This window comes from Pygocentrus nattereri, chromosome 22, assembly GCF_015220715.1.
Source record: "Pygocentrus nattereri isolate fPygNat1 chromosome 22, fPygNat1.pri, whole genome shotgun sequence".
NCBI lineage: Eukaryota > Metazoa > Chordata > Actinopteri > Characiformes > Serrasalmidae > Pygocentrus > Pygocentrus nattereri.
In genome coordinates this window covers 14,514,602-14,541,621 of record NC_051232.1, presented here as the reverse complement: position 1 = coordinate 14,541,621, position 27,020 = coordinate 14,514,602, and the positions used below count along the sequence as shown (strand labels likewise).

The window sequence follows — 27,020 nt, the reverse complement described above, 5'->3', positions numbered from 1 at the left end:
TTTGAAAGTTATTAATTACTCTTCATATTTGTTATTAAATAATGTTAAATGACATGCTTCTGATGTCGTTGTTATTGATATTGGCAAATCTGTGTGCTACTAAAGGTTGCTACTACTCTGGTGGTATTAAATTCTATTTTAAACTGATCTTCCCTAACCAATAACTAGATTAACTGGATTGAGTGGGGTTAATCCTAATTACTGAAAAAAGTAACCTTATAAAATAGCCTTTATTTCATCTGCTATAATAATGCTACTAGCTACTATGTTACTGTCAAGCTAATGATGCATTCACTGGTTTTCAAGTTACTTTTAGCAGCTTTTCGCTGCTTTAGTCTAAAAAGGCTCAGAGTCAGGACTAGCTGCTCTGAGGTGATAAACACTTTAGTGAACTTTTTCCACAACAGCAAATTCACACTAAAATATGGTAAAGTACCAAAACACCTCAGTATTTATTAGCAGCTTCAAATGAAACTTAATATAAAATAAGGAGAACTGGGGCACCATGGAGTGGATAAAGCAGAAAGTAAAAAGATCTCCCAACAGACTTTTCATTATCCCTCTCTCTCTCTCTCTCTCTGCCTTTCTGTCCAAAACATTTGACATTACAGGCACAAACACAAATCTATTTTCCATTACTGAGTATATTTTGGTTCTGTTCCATTTTTATTTGCCACTTCTAAAAAGAAGCTGCTTTTACCACTGACAAGATATGTTATTCACCCGAGAACAGCCAATGTTGATGTTTACAAACATTCTGACTTGGTCTATGTAACAAGGATATGTTTAATGTTCTATGTGATCCCTACTGTAAAGCTGTTTGATCTCATAAAAATTGCTTTATAAGTGCAAAACAATGTTTAATAAATATGTCACAACTCCCTCCGGTGCACTACAGGAACTTGAACCCAGCACAGAGTTCGCTAAGGACTCCAACTCCCATGATCCCTCTGAGGATCACGTGAGAATCACACCACACCGCTCCACCAATCATCGCCGCTCCAGATCGCCAGAGTTCTGATTATGGACAGCTGTATCCCATTAAACACCTTTCTTAAGCTCAGCCAGTCTGCTAACACTTTGCGAAGTATTTCCACTGTTTCCACTCATGTCTACTAAGCCTTCCAGATCTGTTCTGCTACTTTGTGTATGACCCGTTTTTTGTCTCTTCTTTTTCCCTTTCAGATTGCCCTTGAATTGTTTGATTTCTCCTGCCGGTATTTGACCTTGCTTTCCTGTTTTTGACCAAGCCCTTGCCTAGCCCTTTTGTTTACATCTGCTCTGTCTGGTTTTGACCATTGCTCGTTTGACTTCCATGATTTTGCCTAGCCCCTTTTATAATAAACACTTTGCTCTGTTTTACCTGCGCCTACCTGTTCTGTTAAGCATTCTCACAAAATATTACATAACCAGTACTTTATAAATGAATTAGAAATATGTGATAAACCTGATGTGTGTACATCTTCATGAGATATATCATTTAATTTGATAAGATCTTATTTGACATTATAGACTTCTACAACCCCAATTCCAAAAACGTTGAGAAGCTGTGTAAAATGTAAATAAATGTTAACAAAAGTAGAATGCAATCATTTGCAAATCTCATACAGCCATATTTTATTCATAATAGAAGATAGAATACATATTTACATGTTGAAATTAGGAATTTTTACCATTTCATGAAAAACATTAATTAATTTAGAACTTGATGACAGCAACACATCTCAAAAAAGTTGGGACAGACGCATGTTTACCACTGTGTTTCATCACCTCTTCTTTTATCGATATAGGATTTCCGCTGCTCAACAGATCGATCTCCCCTTTGTCATATTTTTTATTTCATTTCATTTTATTTCATTTGATTATGTGCCAAATGTTTTCAGTAGTGACAGGTCTGGACTGCAGGCAGGCCAGTTTAGCCCCCCAGACTCCTTTAATACAGAACAATGCTGTTGTAATACATGCAAAATATGGTATGACGTTGTTTTGCAGAAATAAGGAGCAAGAAAAAAAGAAATTGTCTCGATGGCAGCATATGTTGCCAAAACATTGCGTTCAGCATTAATGGTGCCTTCACAGATGCACATGTCACCCATGCCATGTCCCCCTGTACCATCATGAATACTGGATTTTGAACTGTGGACACAGTGTCTGTAATTTCCAAAAAGAATTTCAAATGATTCGTTGGACCACAGGACACTTTTACACTTCACCTCAGTCCATTTTAAATGAGCTCAGGCCCAGAGAAGGTGGCAACATTTATAGATCCTTTTTATATATGGTTTCTTCTTTGCATTTTAGAGTTTTAACTTGCATTTGTGGATGCAGCGATGAACTATTTTCACAGAGAGTGGTTTTCAGAAGTGTTTGTGAGCCCATGCAGTGATTTCCACCATAGAATCAGGTCTGTTTTTAATACAGAGCCGTCTGAGTGCCGAAAGATTATAGCCAGCAAATACTGGTTTTCCACAGATGCTCTCAATATTTCAAATGTTATTATCAGTGGTGGACAGTAACTAAGTAAATGTAATTAGTTACTGTACTTAAGTAGTTTTTTCATGTATCTGTACTTTACTTAAGTATTTCCATGTTGGGCAACTCCACTACATTTCAGAGTCAAATATCTTACTTTTTACTCCACTACACTTTGAGAAATCTGTTGTTTCTTTTGGTTTTTGTGTGTATAAAAACATAACATGTCAAAACAAAAGAAGTGCAAAGCAAGAACACCAATCAGGGCACAGCGGTCACTTTGTTCTGAGCTTGTTTTGACCAGCTGGTCATACCAACCCATTGCAAGCACACTGTTCAACGTCAGTGCAGCAGTGTAAAAATTTGGGAGCATATACGTCTAACTAAATAATGGAACTAACCTAACTTTGTATGAATTCAGAAAAAAAGAAACATGCCAGTCACGGCTGCATATGTGTACATAATTCTATATTGTGTTCTATTTACACAAACACTTTCATTTTATAGTAAATTTTTGTTTAAAGTTTTGGTTAGTTTATGTTTAGCATAAGCATTAGCATTTAAGCAGAGACCTACTGATCAATGAAGTAAAGGAAAAATCATTTGTGATCCTGCATTTAAAGCAAGATTTTATTCAACTTGTAACTAAGTTACAAAGTAATCTTAATCTGAAACTTTGCTTGTGTGTAAAAAGTGATTTCAGAGCTACTCGGTGCAGTCTTTCACAGAGTGGTGAACCCCTCCTCATCTTCTGAAAGTCTCATCCTCTCTGAGATGCTCCTTTTATACCCAATAATGTTACCAACCTGTTGCCAACTAACCACCAGGTTTATTTTTAGCATTACACAACTTTACCAGCCTTTTGTTGCCCCTGTTCCAAATGTTTTGGAATGTGTTGTTGGCATCAAATTCAAAATGGGCATAGATTTAAAAATAAATAAATAAATAACATATTTGTTTCAAAATTTTATAGGTTGTCCAATGAAATATAAGGTTTAACTGATTTACACATCATTGCATTTTGTTTTTATTTACATTTTGCACCACGTCTCAACTTTTTTTGGAAAATTTTCTCTTACCATTAACTGATGTACGTTTAATGTGAAGTGTTACTGATCTTTATAAGAAATATGTAGCAAGTTCTTCGTAAGTTAATTCCAGGTCATGTATATTAATAAACAAAAATAAATATGTTCAACTATAACATTACAAACTGTTATTAAATTGATATTAGCTCCTAGACATGGACTTCACAGTAAAATGAACTATACAATAGCCTTGCTATTTCTATGGCATTAGTAATTGCTTGCTAACTGTTACTTAAGTGAATCAAAATCCTTTATTGATCCCAGAGGCAAATTGCTGAAACTGGGATTAAGGAACAGACCTTATGAAGCAGACCTCAAAACAAATTTTCACCCTTTATAAAAGCTCTTCTGTAGATGTACCTTCAAACAGAGTTTATACCTGACCTGTAGTTTGAACGAATTACCTTGTACCCAAGGCCGAGCTGATAGATAGCAAGGATCTGGGCTGCACTGAGTGCTTCACTGAACAGATACACCGCCCCCATCTGGCCACAGAAAACCCGGTTAGCATCCGCCGTCTCCGATGAGCCAAGGAAGCACTTATCATATGTCTGCAGAAGAAAGAAAAAAATGGCGTAAAGCAAGCGTAGTTTCTCTTGACTGGGATTCAAACTTGTGAAAGACACATTTAAAGGCCTGGTAGCAAATCTGAATTTTCTTCAAATCAAAAAGAGTATGATGTAAATGGCTTCAAAATTTAAAGCGTAGCATCCATTATATGTAAGCTAACCTGTTTTTAATCATTTTTGTGATGTCACAAAAACCAGTGACATACCTCAGTTTATTCAGAGTATCTCCACCCATTAATGGTGAAGTTATATGGGGTGTTTCAGCCTGGACGTCTATTTTTACAGGGCGGCCAATCAAAATAAAAGTGATTTCATCAATTTAACACTGCAGGGAGTATTTCTGCTTCAATCTGACTAAATGAATGCCTATCTACAACGCTTCTGCTCTAAACAACTGACATCTTGCATACATGCACACAGACCGAGCACTAATGCCAGTCCCTCCTGGTGACAGCTGCCAGGCAACCTGCCCCATGGAGACAGAGACAGATACAGAGAGAGACAGACAGAGAGAGCGAGCACGAGAGAGAGCGAGCACGAGAGAGAGCGAGCACGAGAGAGAGCGAGAGCGGAAGCGAGACAGAGCAAGTGCAAGATAGCATACAGAGCCTCAAATCAGACATGCTGATTACTGATGCACCAAAATAAAAACTCTTGAACAAATCTGAAAAGGAATTTGAGGACACGCATGGCTGAAAACCAAAGTTGAAAACAGAAAGAAAAGGTTCTTTTATGTATAATTTGTCATTTCATTTATCTTTCAAAAATGACTTAAAGATGCAAACACAGCATCAAAGGCATTAACAGCTGTGTTGGGAAAGATAACGGAGAACTAGTGGACTAATACTCAGGGCTATTTGTGATTACTTACCAAGTCAGAATTTTTCACAGTGGTGGTGATAGGAAACAGATGTCCACCTCTAAAAGCTCCCTCACAGACAGTTACTACATAAATAATTATAAATGCACTGCCCAATGTCAGAGACTGTGTTGTGCTCATTATAAAAGATAAAAGTTGTGGCCTAAAACCAAATTTTAAATCCCGCATAGAGAGTCACATTCAGGGCATTGGGAGGCGAAATAGTCCTCAAAGAAGGCTTCTTTTTTGAGATTTGACACTATTTTATCATCATCAACATTACATAGAAAAAGCAGATACACGTTTTCTAGTCTGTTCTACATGGGCTATTTCTCCCTATATTGATGGGTTTGTAGGGGAGCATTAATCTGACTTTGGCATGTTGTCACTTCAACAAGTAGCCTTTTCCTTTCCTCTCCCTCACAGACCTCTCAGAAAAGTGTAAGTTGTGGCATTTTTATGTGGTTTTTCCAGTTGACTTTGGACTATTTCATTGGACCAGATTATGATTAAATATTTTGTCTCCTCCTCTTCCCATTGTGTTGTAGACATTGTGGCTCATTTTTCACTTCTCCCCTGGTTCTATTTGTTCTTCTATTGTTAAACAGGTGATGACAGCTTGCCTCAACTTCTTGTAACTGGTCGGAAAGTTTGAATTATCCCAAAAAGTGTTTTCACAAATGAACCAAGCAATGGGACCATCTGGAGAGAGACCACCACTTTTGGTTAGAGCAACTTTTGGACTTTTGATCTGGACCGTGGCCTGAGACACCTATAGGACCTGCTATTATCTTTGAGTTGTAAAAAATAAATTCAGATTCATTTGATGTGATCTTTGTTTACAACTCAAAGATTGAATTAAGGAGAATTTTTGAAAAATCAATGGAATCCCTTTTCCTCAACATGTAACAAACTCAAACGTATCTAAAACAGATAATGGGCATTAAAATGTGCAGAAGTGCGTTGTCTGTAGACTACGTTTTATCAACAAAACATTAAATATGACCAGGACACCTGAACTTTTACATACAATTGTATCTAATTTTTGGTTTTCTACACTCAGAATTACTGTTAGCACTTCTTATTGTTTTTTTTTAAGGAGGGGCACAAGCACACTGTTGTAAAAGACAGAGCTGCTGTAAAGGAAAGGGGTGCGCAAAACCAGAGCATCATTGCAAAACGGAATGCGGCACAATAATCGTTTTATTTTATATATATTATCTTATTTGTCATGTTTTCATAATCATTGTAAGCCAAAACTCGTAACTGAAAATGAAACTTGATTAATCACCTAACCCAACAAAATGCACAAGAGACTGAAACTAGAGGGTAGCCAATTCTGGTGGCGAGAGTGGCATTAATAACTCCACATGATTTGAGACAAGTGATAAGACTTCAAACAGAGATCCTATTAGCTTTTATTTGGCATTTACCTTAATTAATTAAATTAAACTGTAAATACTGTTTGACCAGAGGAGGATGGGTCTCTCCTTGTGAGTCTTGGTTCCTCCCAAGGTTTCTTCCTCCAGTCTGAGGGAGTTTTTCCTTGCCACCATCACCTCTGGCTTACATGTATTGCAGCCTGCAGGAGGCAGGATACACCCTGGACAGGTCGCCAGTCCATCGCAGGGCAGACAGACAGACATACACATTCTCACACACACCTAGGGGCAATTTAGCATGTCCAAATGACCTGACTGCATGTCTCTGGACTGTGGGAGGAAACCAGAGAACCCGGAGGAAACCCACATGGACACGGGGAGAACATGCAAACTCCACACGACCCTGGTCACCCGGCCATGGAAAATAAACAATAGCAAATATCTGAAAGTAATATCTGTAAACAGCTTTTTTCTTATACTTACGTCACTTGTGTTGACAAACCAGGTCATTTCTCCATAGGAAGCCAGTTCACCATTAACATAGCAGCTAATTTCACTGTTCTTCCAGCGATTGTAGATGTGCACTATGGTCACCATGTACCACTGCAACAAACACACAAATGAAACAGTTTGTGCTTAACAGGAACTGAAGGTTTTGTTAATTAGATGATGAGCTGAATCAGGTGTGTTTAATGAAGCAGAACTCTGAATCTGAATGGTTGTATATGTCTGTTTTTGTCCTGGACACCTGTCCTGGTATAAATTGGCATAAAATTGTTTGCAAAAAAAACATTAGTAATATAATGTACTATAAATTTAACAACAGCATTTTTCATTCCTGCATAAATAAAAGGTTAAAATTTTAGTCATTCTGAGGTGTTAAGTGTGAAATGATCAGTTCTAGAGAAACTTATCAAGTCTGAATTTTTCACAGTGGTGGTGATAGGAACAAGATGTCCACCTTTGCACTTCATGACACATATTTTCAATAAGAATTCTCTGATTACGCTGCTATGCTGTTCTCACACATTAAAACATGCCACAGCCAGGCTGAGAGTGAGTTTGGGCTTTTAAGGAGGGGCACAAGCACACTGTTGTAAAAGAAAGAGCTGCTGTAAAGGAAAGGGGTGCGCAAAACCAGAGCATCATTGCAAAATGGAATGCGGCACAATAATCGTTTTATTTCATATATATTATCTTATTTGTCATGTATTCATAATCATTGTAAGCCAAAAATTATAAATGAAAATAAACCTTGATTGATCAACTAGACCTACAAAACGCACAAGTGACTAAAACTAGGGGATAGCCGATTCTGGCGGCAGGAGTTGCATTAATAACTCCACATGGTTTGAGAAAAGTGAGGGCCGAATTAGATTGAATGCTACTACTTTTGCTACTACTAATACTTTGCGGCTAATATTTTTCTTCACTAGCCCATTAGCGCCAGTATCTTAGCTACAAACACTTCAATATATTCTTCAATAATTGGCTGCATTTGTGGCAATTGTGGTTTTTTTTTAACAAAAATATCGGAAATATCTGTTCTGACATACATCTCTCTCTCTCATATTTTATATATATATATATATATATATATATATATATATATATATATATATATATATATATATATATATATACACACACACATATATATATATATATATATATATATATATATATATATATATATATATATATACACACACATACACGTATATATATATATATACACATACACATACACGTATATATATAACTATATATAACAACTTGACCTATCATTGTCCTAGGCCTTTCCTGGATGCTCCTTTTGTCCCGAAGTATGATTACATCACCTCTTTCAAAATGTTTTCTGAATGATCATGATCATAACAATGTTGCCAGCACTAATATCAGACTGAGCGTATAAAAAATACTAACAATAAAACAATAAGTTGATAAGATAAAGCATTAAATATCTTGTCTTTCATTTAGTTATATTTCAGAGTGGATTTACAAATCACTGATATCTGGCTTTTATTTGCATTTCATATACTGTCCCAACTTTTCGGGAATTGAGATTGTACCATCTGGGCCCTTTAAGCTCTCAAACATTGAAATTAGTCAGAATACACTCTAATGACTTCAATTTTTTATGCTTTAAACTTTAAACCCTCCTAAAGCTCAAGTGGTCTGCTTTATCTCCTCTGGCTACAGTTGCACCTACTTTAGCTTTTGAAGCTTCCATTTTCTGATTAAAAACCCCAGGGAAGGCGGTTATCCCTGAGATAAGGTCTCTCTGGAGGAACAGGAAAAAATCTGAGGCCAAAAATAAACCCGGAAAGTGTCCCACAGTCAACTCCAATAAAAGCGTCATTGAGTTCCTCAGGCAAGAGAAGATTTGAATCCAGCTCAACTACCTGACTGTGCCACATGTTAGAATAGAACAGTTTTAAACAAGCTGGTTTGCCAGAAACATATCAGTTCTTAGGGCATAAATTATAGTATGCAATAAAATAAAATTCTGTATAGAATTCTGAAGAAAAATCTTTCGCTGTGACAGTTTAATCAGACTGATTAATTATAAGAGACTTAAAATTCACAGGAGGGTGGAGACGGTATGAAAATTTCAGTTCCCACAACAATAAACGTTTACAGTAGTATGCTCACTGCAAAATCTAAATGCTAGCATTTTTGGTTTGGGTAAGAGAGAGTATGTCTGTATATTTTGTATATCTGTATTGAATATCAGCAAATACTTGACCATCACTTGTCAATATTTTAATCTAAATTTAAAAAAGAACATAATATTTAAATAACATATGAAATGCTAGCTTTAGACCTCTAGAAACAGTTCTTTACTGACAGATAAAATGATAAATTCTCAATTACTCATTTCTCAATTGTCACAGATCAGATTTCTTTAACAGCAGAAACCCACAGTCTTAATCTTAATATTGCAGCACTGGGAAAGGACTAGCACTAACCCTAACCCTATTTTCTTTAGTCAGAGTATTAATTATTACAAAAATCACCACATGTATTAAAATAATAGATTTTTACTGCACATCTTATATATTCTGTTATAACTAAAAAAATCTATTAACATTGAAACCCACAGGTGCTACATCTTTGTAAGTATCTCTGTAAATACTGTACAGTTTGCTGTTGCAACTAATTACTTTTTACTAATTACTTCAGAATTAATAGTTTCTATCAATCCATCCACAATACCTGTTTAAAATTATCCATACAGTCCTTCCGAATAGTGAATTTAGCCGTTTTAAGATGCCCTCATTGCTGATAGGCGTCTACAGCTTGTCTCCACAGAGAAGCATTGACCAATAGAACAAGATGTGCTGGAGCAGCCACACATGATTCCTATTCATCAATGCAAAGGATGGGCTAGAGGGGTAGGTTGCTCTGGGTAAGAGTAACTGCTAAATGCTATAAATTTCAATAAAAGGCACCCACCAATGGGCTGTGGAGCAGTGGAACTTCATTAACTAGAATGATGGAACCCCATCCAATACCTTTGGGATGAGTTGGAGCGATGCTTATGACCCAAAATTAATCATTCAACATCAATACCAGATCTCACTAATGCTCTTGTGGCTGAATACAATCAAATTCTCAAAGCAATGTTTCAAAATCTAGTGTAAAGTGTTTCCAGAAGAGTAGAGGCTGTGACTGCAGCAAAAAGGGACAAACTCCCTGTTAAAACTGTAATTTCAGATTAAACACTGATGTCTGTATATTTTGTATATCTGTATTGAATATCAGCAAATACTTGACCATCACTTGTCAATATTTTAATCTAAATTTAAAAAAGAACATAATATTTAAATAACATATGAAATGCTAGCTTTAGACCTCTAGAAACAGTTCTTTACTGACAGATAAAATGATAAATTCTCAATTACTCATTTCTCAATTGTCACAGATCAGATTTCTTTAACAGCAGAAACCCACAGTCTTAATCTTAATATTGCAGCACTGGGAAAGGACTAGCACTAACCCTAACCCTATTTTCTTTAGTCAGAGTATTAATTATTACAAAAATCACCACATGTATTAAAATAATAGATTTTTACTGCACATCTTATATATTCTGTTATAACTAAAAAAATCTATTAACATTGAAACCCACAGGTGCTACATCTTTGTAAGTATCTCTGTAAATACTGTACAGTTTGCTGTTGCAACTAATTACTTTTTACTAATTTACTTCAGAATTAATAGTTTCTATCAATCCATCCACAATACCTGTTTAAAATTATCCATACAGTCCTTCCGAATAGTGAATTTAGCCGTTTTAAGATGCCCTCATTGCTGATAGGCGTCTACAGCTTGTCTCCACAGAGAAGCATTGACCAATAGAACAAGATGTGCTGGAGCAGCCACACATGATTCCTATTCATCAATGCAAAGGATGGGCTAGAGGGGTAGGTTGCTCTGGGTAAGAGTAACTGCTAAATGCTATAAATTTCAATAAAGGCACCCACCAATGGGCTGTGGAGCAGTGGAACTTCATTAACTAGAATGATGGAACCCCATCCAATACCTTTGGGATGAGTTGGAGCGATGCTTATGACCCAAAATTAATCATTCAACATCAATACCAGATCTCACTAATGCTCTTGTGGCTGAATACAATCAAATTCTCAAAGCAATGTTTCAAAATCTAGTGTAAAGTGTTTCCAGAAGAGTAGAGGCTGTGACTGCAGCAAAAAGGGACAAACTCCCTGTTAAAACTGTAATTTCAGATTAAACACTGATGTCCACACACATTTCTTCAGACACATCATTTACACTTCAAATAAACTTCTATTGTGCCTTACTTCATGCTAAACTGATTATAGAGTTGACACTAAAAGAAATGCATATGTACCTTCTGTGGTTTGAAGTCATATTTGACGCAGTGCTGGAAGCCCTTTCCTTTGGACTTTAATGACGTCACGATCAGACAGCCAGCCACAAAGTGTGCAGAGTAACCCAGGCCTTTACTGGTACGGAAACTAGGACAGAGAGAGAGAGAGAGAGAGAGAGGGAAAAAAAAAAAAAAAAATCAGACATGATCTTATAACTTCTTCTCATTGTATCAGTATGATTGATTTAAAAAAAAAAACAAAAAAAACACCATACTCAACACGGATGTTCCACATAACAGTTCAGGTTTGTTAGAGATTACTAAACAACAACAATGTGGCAAAGGTGTGATGATTTAGGCATGCAGCTTTTCTAATAAAGGTAACTGGTGGGGACGAAGCTTCCATTTGCTACATCAGCCTCGTAGCTGTAGTGCTAAAATTAAGCAAACTTCAGGCACCAAACATGTCTTTGCTGATCAGCTACATTTGGGACATGGGGGAATTTGACTTTTTGCTGAACTATCAGTTTAATTCATGTAAGTAGGGGCTTAAAGAGCTCATAGACTGCAATTCCCCCCCATTTCAATTCAGAATCAACAACTTTTGCAGTTTAGGTTTCATTTATAGACTTTATGAACTACTATGCTTTTACACTACAGGATGAGCCATTTATATGGATACACCCAAATAAAATGGGAATGGTTGGTGATATTAACTTCCTGTTTGTGGCACATTAGTATATGGGAGTGGGAAAACAGCACCTGAAACTACGGATACTGGAAGCCTGTGCTTCCAGGTCGTCGTGGGCCAGTTCTTGTGAAATTCTCAATAAATTTGATGTCACATGACTCTCTTCCCATTGAAAAAAACTCAAGTTGGATCCAAAATGGCCGACTTCAAAATGGCCACCATGGTCACCACCCATCTTGAAAAGTTTTCCCCCTCCCATAAACTAATGTGCCACAAACAGGAAGTTAATATCACCAACCATTCCCATTTTATTTGGATGTATCCATATAAATGGACCACCCTGTATAATAATATATATACACATTACATGAAACTCTAATTTCAAAAAAAGTCAGGAAAACTAACTTAACATATGTTAATATAAATAAACAGTAAAGTGAGTGTAATCCATGAGCAGAATAAAAGCTTTCAGTTTCATCTCAATGCTTAGAGCAGGCCAGTGAATTTACAGAACTAACATCAGAGCTGATCTATTTAAAAGAACTCTAATAGCAGCTCTCACTGCACATTTCTTTATAGTTCACTTATCATTCTGTAAAGTGAAAACAGACTCTCCTGAATAAATTAGATTTTGACAGAAATTAATTATAGACCAAAAAGTGGGACAGGAGAGAGGGCCTTGTTATACACTGTCCCTGTATATGAGAGAGAGAGAGAGAGAGAGAGAGAGAGAGAGAGAGAGAGAGAGAGAGAGAGAGAGAGAGAGAGAGAGAGAGAGAGAGAGAGAGAATGGAAAAGAAAGAAAATAAAAGCAGCAGAGAAGAGGCAAAGAAAATGTATTACTATCTGAATCGTTTATATACTTGAACTGAATTCAATCTCTGATAGGCACTGCAACAAAATGTAATTTTCAGAAAAAATTTAATAATAATAATAATAATAATAATAATAATAATAATGCCAATAACTCACTCAGTGGAAGTTTAGATCCAGCACTGCACTTTAGCATAAATAACTTAATGTAAAACTGTGTGTATGAATGTGTGAGAAACTCACCAGTACAGGTAGGGTTTGTCTTTATCCACATTGATATTGTTGATGGGGTCCATACGCAACCAGGTGTGGAAGGTGAAGCCATTCTGGTATGGCCACTTTGCAATGGGTGGCAGTGCAATGGCCTGTTAACAAAACAAAATGCAAATTACAGACATTTAAAACGGACCTTAAATGATCCTCTTTTTACATTAGTGTGGCTAAACACAGCAGCAGTCAACTAGACCCACAGATGGTAACTGTATTTCATACAGTAGCTTATTTTTTCTGTAATGCTAACACTGATGTATGTAAACTTTGCCTCATTCAAAAAGCTGTCCTGACCGCAACACTCTAGTGTGAATGGGCATTACTATTGTACTTCTGCAAGCTGAATTGGTGGATATATGCAAATATGGTTGATATGAAAGTTAAATAAAAGTTGGTTTCTTGACATCACAAAAATAGCTTTGCATATACTGTATGAACTAGGGATGAATGATACTTTTTTAAACTACAAAATTTTTTACATACTACATTAAAACTATTTTATGGGGAAGAAAAAAAAAAACTATTTAGCTTTCCACTGTATGGGCCCTTAAACTCTTATAAGAGTTTAAAGAAAAGCTGAGGAAGCTTGATAAGTATCATATCTTCATCTTATTACAAAAAAAAAAAAATGGAGAATTATTTTAAATCTCAGTGCTCCGCCAGCAGCCAAAGAAAATTATTAGTCATCAATCTGCAATGAAACATTCTAATTTTCCAATAATATTTTATGTGTTTTGTTCTCTTCCATGGTGGGCTAGCATGGTTTGAACATAATTGTTTACAACGAAAAAAAGTATTAAGGCTTGCTGATCTACCCGAGCACTGTTGCTTTGTGCATGATACCACTCCTTGTCTGTTTATAAGCTACAACAGTAGCATGAAGAAAGCTGGGAAAAATAATACACATCCTAAACTGTGTTTGTGTGCATAACCTCTTGTCCTCTGTTTTTTTCCAATCATAGATACTAGGGGTGGGAATCTTTAGGAACCTCACAATTTGATTTGATTAAGAGGACAGTGATGCAATTATGAAACAATGCATCTTGATGCATCTTTTTTTCTATATAGGATTTCTATTTTTCTACTGTCTGAAGACTTGGTACTTTTAAAGTGAAGTATTTATAATAGTCCACAACGAATTTACTTCCAATATCTTTTATTAATAAACCAAATGGAATTAGTTTGGTAAGTAAACTGGAAGGCTCTCATTTACTGTACATGCTTGGAGCACGAGACGCTGCCGCCATTCATCTGCGATAAAATGCGCAGTTACGGTGAAATAAGATCTTGGCTCCCAAGTGTCAAAGCCCTTGTTCTCAACTATTAGAATGGATGAAAATCCTTGGTAATAAAAGTTGTGACAGAGTTTGTTGTTCACTAGTTCACTTCGTCCTGTCCAATTTGGGTGGAGGCTTTGACATCGCTTGCTCGATGGTCCTCTGGTAGGCAGCAAGTACAACCGGACGGAAAACGAAATATGGTTTTCCTCATCAGCTCCATAGAAGCCAAAGTGCGTCCAAATGCTAGCTAAAGGTTCGGCAAAATGCGGCTGTTTTACTGACCAAACAGACTTTTAAACAGTAAACGCTGGAGTTAATGTAACATATAACCGAGCGAGTAACTAACGAAAAGGCAAAGAGAAAGATTTGAGATGAACATCCATAATTTGGAGATGAATACATGTTTATAATCACTCCTGTTTTCCTGACATGTTTAATTTGCAACGAGGAACTGTTAAGCACTAAAAATGGTTAAGCTGAAGTCGCTTTTCATTCACCAGCTTGTTTGAATTTTCCCATTCCACCTTAAATGGTGCAGCAGTTACATTCTGGCACCTCAGGCACCATTTAAGGTGGAACAGGAAAATTCAAACAAGAAGCTGGCGAATGAGAAGCGACTTCAGTCTCGTAAAATGTAGAACATTTAGAGGCATTTTACAGGAAACTGTTCTACTTCTGTGGAAACTTTTCAGCTGGTGATGCAAGAAAATACCTACAGCTGAGCTGAAGATTAAAGCAGAGCAAAGCAAGTCTGTGTTTTTGTTTGTATTATATTTTTAGCCTGTACTAGCACATTAGCATGTGCGGAGAAACACACACCCAAGACGGTAAAATGGACTGAAAATGTATGGTTTTCCAGGTGGTTGTTTTTTATTTGTTTTTTTTTTTTGTTTTTTTTTTTTGTTGTTGAAAAGACAAAATGACTCTGATTAACATTTGGGTTGCAACCCCTGCACTAGCTTTTAATGTGGTGTACACGCCACAGACTGTCCGGGCGCAGCACTCTGCCTTTTACGTTCCGTCAACATTACATTATCAATTAAAATTTTAGAAAATCGATTTTTGACATTTGCGAATCAATTTAGAATCGTCCATCGTCCGCATCGCGATGCATCTAACAATCAATTCTTCCCCCACCCATAATAGATACTTAGAAAGACAACAGCAAGTAGTATTAATCCCAGTGTGGGGAAAGTGTTGTTAACAAGGGGTTAAAGCGGAGGTCTCAGTTGAAAAATCCAAATCTGTTTCCCCATAAGTATTCATTTGAACTACATATTTTTGGCCTAACTTTGTGAAATGGAAAAGTATGAAATGTATTAGCATTTATTAGTCAACTACTATTGCTGCTACTATTTCGTCATCATTATTATTATTACTGTTATTATTAACAATTACAATAGTAATAGAAGCACTGTTGGTATAAATACATGAAGTATTATAATAAATATGGGCCATTGATTGTGACGTTGGCATGCCTGCTGCAGATAAATTGTAGCAGTGGCAAGTAAAAAGTATGTGAACCCTTTGGAATAACCAAGTGTTTTGGATTCATTGGTGACAAAATGTAATCTGTTCTTCATCTAAGTACGGACAAACCCAATGTTCGAAATACTGGACCATTCTTCCATGTTCTTCTTTCTGATGTGAATGGCTCTCGAGGTCATTCCACAGCATTTTTATTTGGTTAAGGTCCAGCATCTGACTGGGCCACTCAAAAAATGCTTTTTTTCAATGCTTCGGTTCCCTGTCTTGCCCGTATCAACCAGCCTTCACTGGGTTGAAGCTGGCAGACAGCCACTTTGACATGATCCTGTAGTATACCGTGATAAACTTTGTAAACACATTGTAGATTTTATAGACAGTGTGGTAGACTGGTGAATACATAAACATGCTAATGCTAATCATCAGTTACTGATTGCAGGTCATCTGGGATATTTTACTTTGCAAGGCACAGTTCACATGTGAATAGTAAACTCAAAATGTTTGCCTGGCTTTTCATAAGTCAAAATAACTAACCCACATTTCCAATCTCATTTCATTGACTCCAGATTTGCCAATTAGCTTTTGTTGAAGTCAATGGCCTATGGTGTGAATGATTGAATGTTCTATTCAAAATAGATAAGAACAATATATAATTTTTTGCATTATTAGTTTGAACCAACTGCATTTGTTCTTTGCCGCAGCTTACATGGTGACCAGATTATATTTTAAGATGACTTTATATATATAAATGCTGGTCATTTCAAAGGTTTCAGAGGCTGTATGGATCTGTTTCTCTGACCAGATATGGCCTGCAGGCTGACAGTTTGAGACTCCTGGGTCAAAGATAACAGGTCAGGAGTTTTGTTATGATATGTGCTCACCGCAGCACTTTTCCCTGGGAAAGTGAAGAAGGCATCAGGTCCGGTTCGGTGAGCCATGGACTTCAGCACGGACAGCAACTTCACTGCATGGGGTGGCTGGAGAAAGAGGAGAGTAAACATACATACAACCCCAATTCCAATGAAGTTGGGACGTTTTGTAAAACTAAAAAACAGAATAAGATGATTTGCAAATCCTTTTTCTGAATACACTACAAAGACAAGATATTTAATGTTCAAATGGATAAACTTTATTGCTTTTTGCAAATATTCAGTCATTTTGAATTTGATGCCTGCAACACGTTCCAAAAAAGTTGCGACAGGGGCAGCAAATGCCCGTGAATGCCCGTGACCTTCGATCCCTCAGGCGGCACTGCATTAAAAACCGACATCATTCTGTAATCACATGGGCTCAGGAACACTTCAGAAAACCACTGTCAGTGAACACAGTTTGCCGCTCCATGTACAAGTGCAAGTTAAAACTCTGCCATGCAAAGCGAAAGCTATATATCAACACCACCCAGAAACGCCACCAGCTTCTCTGGGCCCGAGCTCATCTGACATGGACTGTCGCTAAATGGAAAAGTGTCCTGTGGTCTGACGAGTCCACATTTCAAATTGTTTTTGGAAATCAGGGACATCGTGTCCTCCGGGCCAAAGAGGAAAAGGACTGTCCGGATTGTTATCAGCACAAAGTTCAAAAGCCAGCATCTCTGATGGCATGGGGGTGTGTTTGTGCCCATGGCATGGGTAACTTGCAGATCTGTCAAGGCACCATTAACGCTGAAAGGTACATACAGGTTTTGGAGCAACATATGCTGCCATCCAAGCAACGTCTTTTTCAGGGACATCCCTGCTTATTTCAGCAAGACAATGCCAAGTCACATTCTGCACGTGTTACAACAGTGTGGTTTCGTATTAAAAAAGTGCGGGTACATAACTGGCCTGCCTGCAGTCCAGACCTGTCTCCCATTGAACATGTGTGGCGCAGTATGAAGCGCAAAATACGACAACGGAGACCCTGGACTGTTGAGCAACTGATGTTGTACATCAAGCAAGAATGGGAAAGAATTCCACCTACAAAGCTTCAACAATTAGTGTCCTCAGTTCTCAAAAGCTTATTGAGTGTTGTTAAAAGGAAAGGTGATGTAACACAGTGGTAAACATGCTCCTGTCTTCTTTGGAATATGTTGCAGGCATCAAATTCAAAATGAGTGAATATTTGCAAAAAACAATAAAGTTTATCCATTTGAACATTAAATATCTTGTCTTTGTAGTGTATTCAACTGAATATAGGTTGAAAAGGATTTGCAAATCATCGTATTCTGTTTTTATTCATCTTTTACACAACATCCCAACTTTATTTGAATTGGGGTTGTATAAATTATGAAAGTAAAGTTAACAGTACTGTCACAAGATTACATACTTTACATCTTTATTGATATTTTAACTATTCAAAACTTATTTTGGACTGCTAGCAACTCGTGCCCTCAACAGTTTTGCAGCTCAGCAGTTTGTAGATTCACCTGTGGTTGTAAGCGCTAAGATGAATCTAACAATTCTATCCATTCTCTTTTTTGAAACCAAAACATCAGTCTGACTGGGGCCAATGACCACAAAACCAAGGAAATGCTTTTTTCCCCTCAGCTGAAAAGCGGACATTTCACGTTTTTTCATGAAAGCTACAGTAAGGAAAACAAAATTTAAATTCTTCAACACACCCTGAGATATATAAGTAATTCTGTTATACAAATATCAAACATGTTTGTACGGTACTGAAACTGAGTGTCACATTGAACACTAAATAGTTCAAATGGAAAAAATAATATACAATAAAAGATGACTTAAAACTTGATCAGATCTTACTCTGTTTAAATGATGATATGGTCATTGTTTAATACACATTCATTATTTCACAGTTTTAATGTATTCTATGTTAATGTAAAATTTAAAACATATAAAAGCAAAGAACAACTGGTAACTTGCTGGTAACTTTTGACCCAAAATCGCCAACAAACCCTACATTGTAGTGCATGTACAGAGAGCAAGCAATAGTGATTTGTTCTGAGTGCATCTTCTCTGGTTCTCTGGTGAATGTGTGTTCTCTCTACACCCTCAGGCTGTGCAATATAGAGAAATTAGGAGGTACTTTCTCTGACATGTTGATTTTTTTCAGTTGATGGATAGTGCTGCTCCTCCATTTCCAGCATCCTTAATTCTAAATCTAGGGCCTAATACATCACAACACATCAAAACACAATAACTTTCTACTGCTATACCACCCTGTCCCACTTCTACGACAGGCTATAGACATCACAGCTGGAGGGAAAAGACTGTGATACAAAATTAAACACACACAGCCTAACAGTGCTTTGGTGATTATTTTTGCCGTACTGCAGACACTATAATGAACCTAAACACAGTAAACCACAAACAGCATTGCCCCCAAGACAAATTAAACATGAGCATGAACAGCTTAACTAATTCTTAGAAATTAAACCAAATTGTGTTTCAGATGAAATTGAACCGCTGAGTGCCACTCGCCGCCACTCCTACATTAATCAGTAGGTTTTCACGGGAACACTGCTGGGCACATGCCACGTTCCTGAAGCGTCAGGAACACATTCAGTATTGCAAATCATTCTGTGCCATGTTCACACATATTTTTTTATTTTGGGAGGCTTTCCATTTCAATTAACTCTTTTGTTTTGTTTTTTTTCTCTGTTCTGATTTTTCCCCCATTGCTCGGGGTTGTCACTCATGGTTCCCCTGTCACTCATGGTTCCCCCCATGGTTACATTTGGGTCAGTTTCAGACTACAGCATGCACGAGGTGGTCATTCAAATGTTTGAGCTGCTGAACAGAGCAGCAAGAAAGTTTTACAGATGCACCAAATTAATAAACAGTCAAATCTGTCACTTTGCTCAATAAAAATATAGATAAAAAAAAAAAGCAATGTACATTTGTTTACCCAGCATTCTTATTTATTATTGGGCAAGCTTTTTAGGCCTGCTGGCCCAGGACACTTACACATGTTGAAGAAGAATGAACCACCCTGTTAAACACATCCAATGGATGCAGAGTAAATTTACCATGATAAACTTAGCCTGGAATAGTGAGCCATCTTGAGCCATCTTTGTTAGATACAGTGAACAGTGAAATATTTTTAGACACCAAATACAAGGTGCAAAATGGGACTAAGGTTGAGTGAAAACATAAAAACAAACATGAGGAAACGCTGCAGAAGAGAACGACTAAAACCTGCTTCTATACTGAAGAAGCTACTAGAGTTTGTGGTAATATTTACACTATTAATACTTTTTAGCTGCTGCAATAATATAATAATAAATATAATAATAATAATAATAATAATAATAATAGCAATAATAATAGCAACAGTGGTAACAATTACAGAACTAGTAACAATAATAATAATAATAATAATAACAAAACATTGCAAAATATTAATTATTATAACTGTTAATATTGTTTTTCCCTTTCTTGATCGTGATATCTTACTGTTGTTGTTTAAATATTAGAAAACACTGACATAAATTAAAATTCATATCGTCCACTCCTAATATGACGGTCAATAAAATATCTGAACTGAACTGAGATTTCTTCAACTGAAATATAAGAAACTTAAAACATAGTTCTTAAATAACATAAATAATGAATTGCATGTCAGCTGTAATATAGAACAAGTCACTAATTATCAGCAGGATAACAGAGTATATTATCTGACTCACTGTCCACCCGCCCATCTGCTTTTAATCTCTATTAATCTATGTATTTATGCCAACAACAAAAACACTATTTTAAAAGTGTAAAGAACAAGATTCTCAAATACTCCTTCCCCATTTTAACCAAACTCTGGAGAAATCAATTACTAAAAAACGTCCATTCCTGTGGCCAGCGAGTCATTAAAAGTTACACAAGTGTAGAAAGCCACATTTTTCTAGTGCATTCCACACTCAGATAAACAGACATACCCATTGTCCTTTCTCTCCCTGCAGTTTACTGAAAAACAGCTTCAGTTCCTTCACTGTGATACTGTAACTCGCCAAAACACCGAGCATATCCACCAGCAGATCTGAAAAGGAGAGTCAGAGAGTCAGTGCTTTTCCTTATTTCTAATTATTTAATTTTTATTTACATATCATTAGCAGTGAACATTAAGGGGAAATTGTCAGCGCTGGCTAGCAGGCTAATTTTCACCTATAGCTCATGATAGTAGGAGCGTGCATAATGAAATATTTATCTAGAGCTTTAAAAAAGTAAATATTTGTAATTCAATCTATTTTTTCATCCCCCAATCCAACTGGACGATTTAAAAAATGTTGAGTATCGTCTGATATCAATCTGATGTTTATTTTCTTAAATAATACTGCCACAAAATTTAGGAAGCATGTGCTAGTCTGCTAATTAATACAACTCTAAAAGTACTTAATTTTTTGGTTTAGAATGTTTTGGTATGTTTTGCTGTTTTAGCCTAGATTTTTTTTATAATGATTGTTTTATACTGTGTTTAATATTAGTTATAATACAATGTGATGCACTGTTGTGAAATTCCTTCTTTTTTATTTGGGTAAACTGTTTATTTTGTGAATGAGTTTTGTGAAACAACCTCTTTTTATAGTGCTGTGAATAAGATACAAAACTCTATTACTCTAACATAGTTGCTGTAGCTGCTCCTTTTCCTCTGTTTTGAACATCCCGCTATTGTAAATGCTGTACACTCACATACAATTTATTATTATTAAGAATAGCTACTTAGCCTACTTATTTACATAACCTTAGTATTTCGGTTTTGGAGCTTATTATTTCAAGCTGTATAATTTATTAGCTATGATGCATTAAATAGAAATATTAAATAACTAAATAATAATTAGTACAATTATAACTAAACACATAGCTAAACACAAGCTACTACTAATAATAAAGTTTTAACATTGAATGTTTGCATTCATTACTGCACATGGAGCAATTACATAATTTTCAACAATCCTTAACAAGCTATTAGATAATGATGAAACTGCTATTTATTGTTACCTGCAATCATGCTGTCAGTGTTGTCTATGCGCTCTAGGACAAGCTGTATCAGTCTCACATCTGTGCAGGCCTGCAGGTTCCTCACGCTCTTCTTCAGCACAGCGGTGAAGATACTCCATACTTCAGCCTGACATGTTCCCTCACACTTATCCAGCAGCTCCACCATGCACACTATACTCTCCGCCTCCTGGATGATGAAGTTCATCTCTAGATCAAACTGACCTCCAACCAACTAGAAGAAAAAACAGAAAAAATTACCTCTAAAAGTCTTTGTTACTGTAAACACTAATAATGTTGTAATATTACATTAATTATTTCTCACTCGTGGCTCTAAGAAACAAATGGAAACATTCTGTAGAAAGTGCAGACTCTAAACTTTCAATACATTTGTGTTTGTAAGTAGGAGACAGAAGACGAACCTTTTCATTTTTTGACATGTTTTCTCTCCTGAAGTCCACTTCTAACTTTTGCACGGTTTTATATCATAATTTAGTTTACAAGACCATTTTCTTACCTTTCTAGAATTAATCAGGATGTTACTGTGCCTTTAAGACTGACATAAGTGAGCTCTTTTCTGACTGGCTACCCTGGACTGGTCCTCATTCAGGAGGTAATCCTGGCTAAAACACTCCTAACTTTAGCGTGACTGGGAGGAGCTAAACTGCTGTAGACTGATTGGGTGGGGCTAAGATACTGTAGGCTGAATGAGCAGGGCTAAGCTGCTGTAGGCTAAAGGGGTGAAGATAAGCTGCTGTAGGCTAAATGGGCAGGGCTAAACTGCTGAATGGGTTGGGCTAAGATGCTGTAGGTGGAATGGGTGGGGTTAAGATGCTGTAGGCGGAATGGGTGGGGCTAAGCTGCTGTTGGCTAAATGGGCAGGGCTAAGATGCAGTAGGCTAAAGGGGTGAGGATAAGCTGCTGTAGGCTAAATGGGCAGGGCTAAACTGCTGTAGGCTAAATGAGCAGGGCTAAGCTACTATAGGCTAAATAAGCAGGGCTAAGCTGCTGTAGGCTGAATGGGTGGGGCTAAGATGCTGTTGGCTAAATGGGTGGGGCTAAGCTGCTGTAGGTGAAATGGGCAGGGCTAAACTGCTGTCACATTTTAAAAATACCATCAAAAACAATTTTTTATTCAACACACAGCGATACGCTTAGAAAAGCATCCTGTGACAGAATAATGTATAGCATTACGATGATAGTAATACTGACTTCAGTTTTCAATATGCCCGCTTAAGGCACTTGCACTAAACATTACAATGCTTAACATTGTATCTTATCTTATCTTATCTCCAGTTACATCATTTATGAGCTCTGAATGAATCTGGACTGTCAAAGGCTATAATATAGCAATTCCAGCGAACCATATTACCAAACATCTGTCTCCGTACACATATAAACATGTTCTACACAGCTGTATTACCAAACACAAACACACTGACCTCGACCTGACCTCTGAACTCTACCTCTCACACAGACACACCTGAACTCTTCAAGTCTACTGCCTTCACCCGTCACCAAGGCAACAGCAGAAGCCAGACAGCCCGGCCCATTAACCCAGCTAAACCTCCATTATACACTATTACGCACGCACGCACACACGCACGCACGCACGCAGGGAGAGAACAGAGGGAGAACAGAAAGAGAGAATAGGGAGAAAGAGAGAGAGAAAGAGAAAACAGAGAGAAGAGGCAGAGCGAGAAAGTAAGAAAAAATATTAATGTAATTCATTAAGAGAAATAAATAAATGAGTAAAATAATTCTAAAAGGCTGTACAACATCACATTCCAGCACCGCCTAGGTCAGGAGACACTGCGCATTTTTAAATGTGAAACTGAGTTCAGTGCTTCTCACTATTTTTAGCCCAACAAAGTTAAAACAACAACAAACTCAAACAAAGCACAACCCTTAAAAAGAAGAAACAGAAGCTTGCGATCACAACTTTCAAAACAAGATGTTATATAGTTCTTTAAAATCCTTCCATGTCTAATACAAACACACCCAAACATCCACCCACCATGCACCCTGTACACCATTCAAACCCCAACGATATTGGATTTACATCAGTGCTATACAGTGTAAACGGTCAGTCAAACAGAACTGAAATAAAACGATGGAAATGGTCAGTTTATGCCAGAACAGTAACCCCTCCACTTCCAACTTCAATCACACAAGCCCCATCCCCTCCTATCAGCGCCCCTAAATCACACCCTACCCATTTGCATTCTGGGTAGAGCAGTGCTGGGTGATAGTTTCTCTTTGTAGCAGCTCTGAGACCACCACAGAATGATTAATGAAGGTGGCACACGTTCACAGTTACACATCCATCACTGTCGGACACAGAGGGTGGGAATCAATCATATGATCAGAACATGGGTCAGAGCACTATAGCAATCTAAAACATAGACACTGACCTCAGGATGGCCCTGAGCGACAGCTCAGCACACATATACATCCATGAGAAGGGAAAAACACATTGTGGATAATACCAAGTGTGGATTGTCTGGAAAGGTGTATGCTCTCAAAGCATTGATGTTAATAATAATAATAATAATAATAATAATAATAATAATAATAATAATAATATTATAATACAGTATGTATGGGCTAGAGTTGCTAGCATTTTTTATATTTTAAATAATATTTCTAATTACAGTACAGATAGACAGGCGGAGACACACATGCATTCAGGCATATATATTTACACACAAACACATTTACACACACACAGTACCTCACAAAAGTGAGTACACCCCTCACATTTCTGCAAATATTTTATTATATCTTTTGATGGGACAACACTATAGAAGTGAAACTTAAAGTAGTCAGTGTACAGCTTGTATAGCACGATATACACTGCTCAAAAAAATAAAAGGAACACTCAAATAACACATCCTATATCTGAATGAATGAAATACTCATTGAATACTTTGTTCTGTACAAAGTTGAATGTGCTGACAACAAAATCACACAAAAACCATCAATGGAAATCAAATTTATTAACCATTGGAGGCCTGGATTTGGAGTCACACACAAAATTAAAGTGGAAAAACACACTACAGGCTGATCCAACTTTGATGTGATGTCCTTAAAACAAGTCAAAATGAGGCTCAGTATTGTGTGTGGCCTCCACGTGCCTGTATGACCTCCCTACAACACCTGGGCATGCTCCTGCTGAGGTGGCGGATGGTCTCCTGAGGGATCTCCTCCCAGACCTGGTCTAAAGCATCGGCCAACTCCTGGACAGTCTGTGGTGCAACGTGGCGTTGGTGGATGGAGCAAGACATGATGTCCCAGATTTTCTCAATTGGATTCAGGTCTGGGGAACGGGCGGGCCAGTCCATAGCTTCAATGCCTTCATCTTGCAGGAACTGCTGACACACTCCAGCCACATGAGGTCTAGCATTGTCCTGCAGTAGGAGGAACCCAGGGCCAACCGCACCAGCATATGATCTCACAAGAGGTCTGAGGATCTCATCTCAGTACCTAATGGCAGTCAGGCTACCTCTGGCGAGCACATGGAGGGCTGTGCGGTCCTCCAAAGAAATGCCACCCCACACCATTACTGACCCACTGCCAAACTGGTCATGCTGAAGGATGTTTCAGGCAGCAGATCGCTCTCCACGGTGTCTCCAGACTCTGTCACGTCTGTCACATGTGCTCAGTGTGAACCTGCTTTCATCTGTGAAGAGCACAGGGCGCCTGTGGTGAATTTGCCAATCCTGGTGTTCTCTGGCAAATGCCAAGCGTCCTGCACGGTGTTGGGCTGTGAGCACAACCCCCATCTGTGGACGTTGGGCCCTCATACCATCCTCATGGAGTTTCTAACCATTTGTGGCCTGCTGGAGGTCATTTTGCAGGGCCCTGGCACTCATCCAAGTTTCATTTCTATTGTGTTGTCCCATCAAAAGATATAATAAAATATTTACAGAAATGTAAGGGGTGTTCTCACTTTTGTAAGATACTGTATATACACATGGGACAGATTAAGTTACTGCACTAAAACATCTGTGTTGTATTCATTTGTAACATGTTCATTTGTACATGTTGTGTTCCTCTGTAACGTTCCTCTGTAATCTATCTGTAATACAGGTAGATTTAATCCTAAAATCTACAATTCATAAAGTTTCATGTATAGGTGGTGATCGATGTTGGCACTGACCCAGAACTCCCATTACAGTACAGTATATATAAATAGAAACAGATGTCTATATCTTCTTCTTCTTTCGGCTGCTCCCTTTGGGGGTCGCCACAGCGGAAAACAGATGTCTATATAATAGTGTTAAAATAACTAAAGATTGAACCAATGTTTTTAAAATTAAAATATAAAATGGTTATTTTTCAAAAACAACGTTGAAAAGTACCTGATAAATCAAATGACCACAGCCATGTGGCAAGGTCTTATTCACAGCTGGGAACGAACAGTCTGTGTACCAGCTCTGATTACCTCTATTCAGTTCCATAAGGACGCTCACCCCTAAGCCATCAGCTCTTAATCACAGTTGTGTCTGTTCTGTATTACAATGTTGCATTGTTTTAGGCTCTAGTCCAGCTCTGAATAACAGCTTTTAATAAACTGAGCCATCGCTGAAAACCCCAACCTCACCGAATTCCCTATGTAAACTTCATTAAAGCTGAACATAATAATACACTTTTAATACACATATTGGTGAAAGATAACACTTAATCAGCAAGTCCAAAAATGGAGTAAAGTCTTACTCCTCGTTCAAAGATTTCCAAGCCCGGCTTAAACGTTAGTGCAACAGTAATAGGCTTAGCCTCATTATTAAAGGTGTCATTTTTAATCCACTTCCTATCCTGTACTACATTCAGGTGAGGTGGCACAAATTCGCCTTCACTGCGGACATTCCTTAATTTTTATACAATCTGCTTTAAAGGGGAAATCCACCAATTTTTGTCAAACTGCTGCATAATTAAATGTTCAACAAAGTCATTTAGAGTGTTTGTGTGAAATGCTCCGTTCTAGAGAAACTTGGAGTCAGAAACGATTATGAATCTGTCTGATGCTTAAGACATTGTTTTATGACAGTTTTCTTGTAAGTTTTGACCTTTGAACACATTTGTAAAGTCCATTCATGTACAGTCCCCAAAGGAATCTTATTTTTTCTTATTTTATTTTCCACTTAATCAGAGTTGTGGTTTGGTGTAAAATGGTCCATTATGGAGTCTCTTTACAGTGGTGGTGATAGGAACCAGGGCTCACAATAACTACAACAGACATTTTTTTTACCACCATCAACATAAAAACTTAGACATGTCCAAGTTTATGGATGTTTTGGATAGTAAAATAATGTCTGTGTTGTAGACA

The 27,020-nt window shown here is 37.3% G+C and overlaps 1 protein-coding gene across 2 annotated transcripts in view; it reads right to left on the bottom strand.

Moving 5' to 3' along the window:
* Window positions 1-27,020, bottom strand: part of lrba (LPS responsive beige-like anchor protein) — a 350,478-nt gene that overhangs the window by 294,775 nt on the left and 28,683 nt on the right. For both annotated transcript variants that reach the window (XM_037532971.1, XM_037532972.1), the window contains exons 2-8: window positions 21,695-21,926; window positions 20,635-20,735; window positions 16,646-16,741; window positions 12,973-13,094; window positions 11,247-11,373; window positions 6,854-6,973; window positions 3,965-4,111 (exon numbers count right to left, since the gene is read on the bottom strand). In XM_037532971.1, the coding sequence (XP_037388868.1) occupies window positions 3,965-4,111; window positions 6,854-6,973; window positions 11,247-11,373; window positions 12,973-13,094; window positions 16,646-16,741; window positions 20,635-20,735; window positions 21,695-21,926 (945 nt within the window). The remainder of the gene's footprint in view (window positions 1-3,964; window positions 4,112-6,853; window positions 6,974-11,246; window positions 11,374-12,972; window positions 13,095-16,645; window positions 16,742-20,634; window positions 20,736-21,694; window positions 21,927-27,020) is intronic.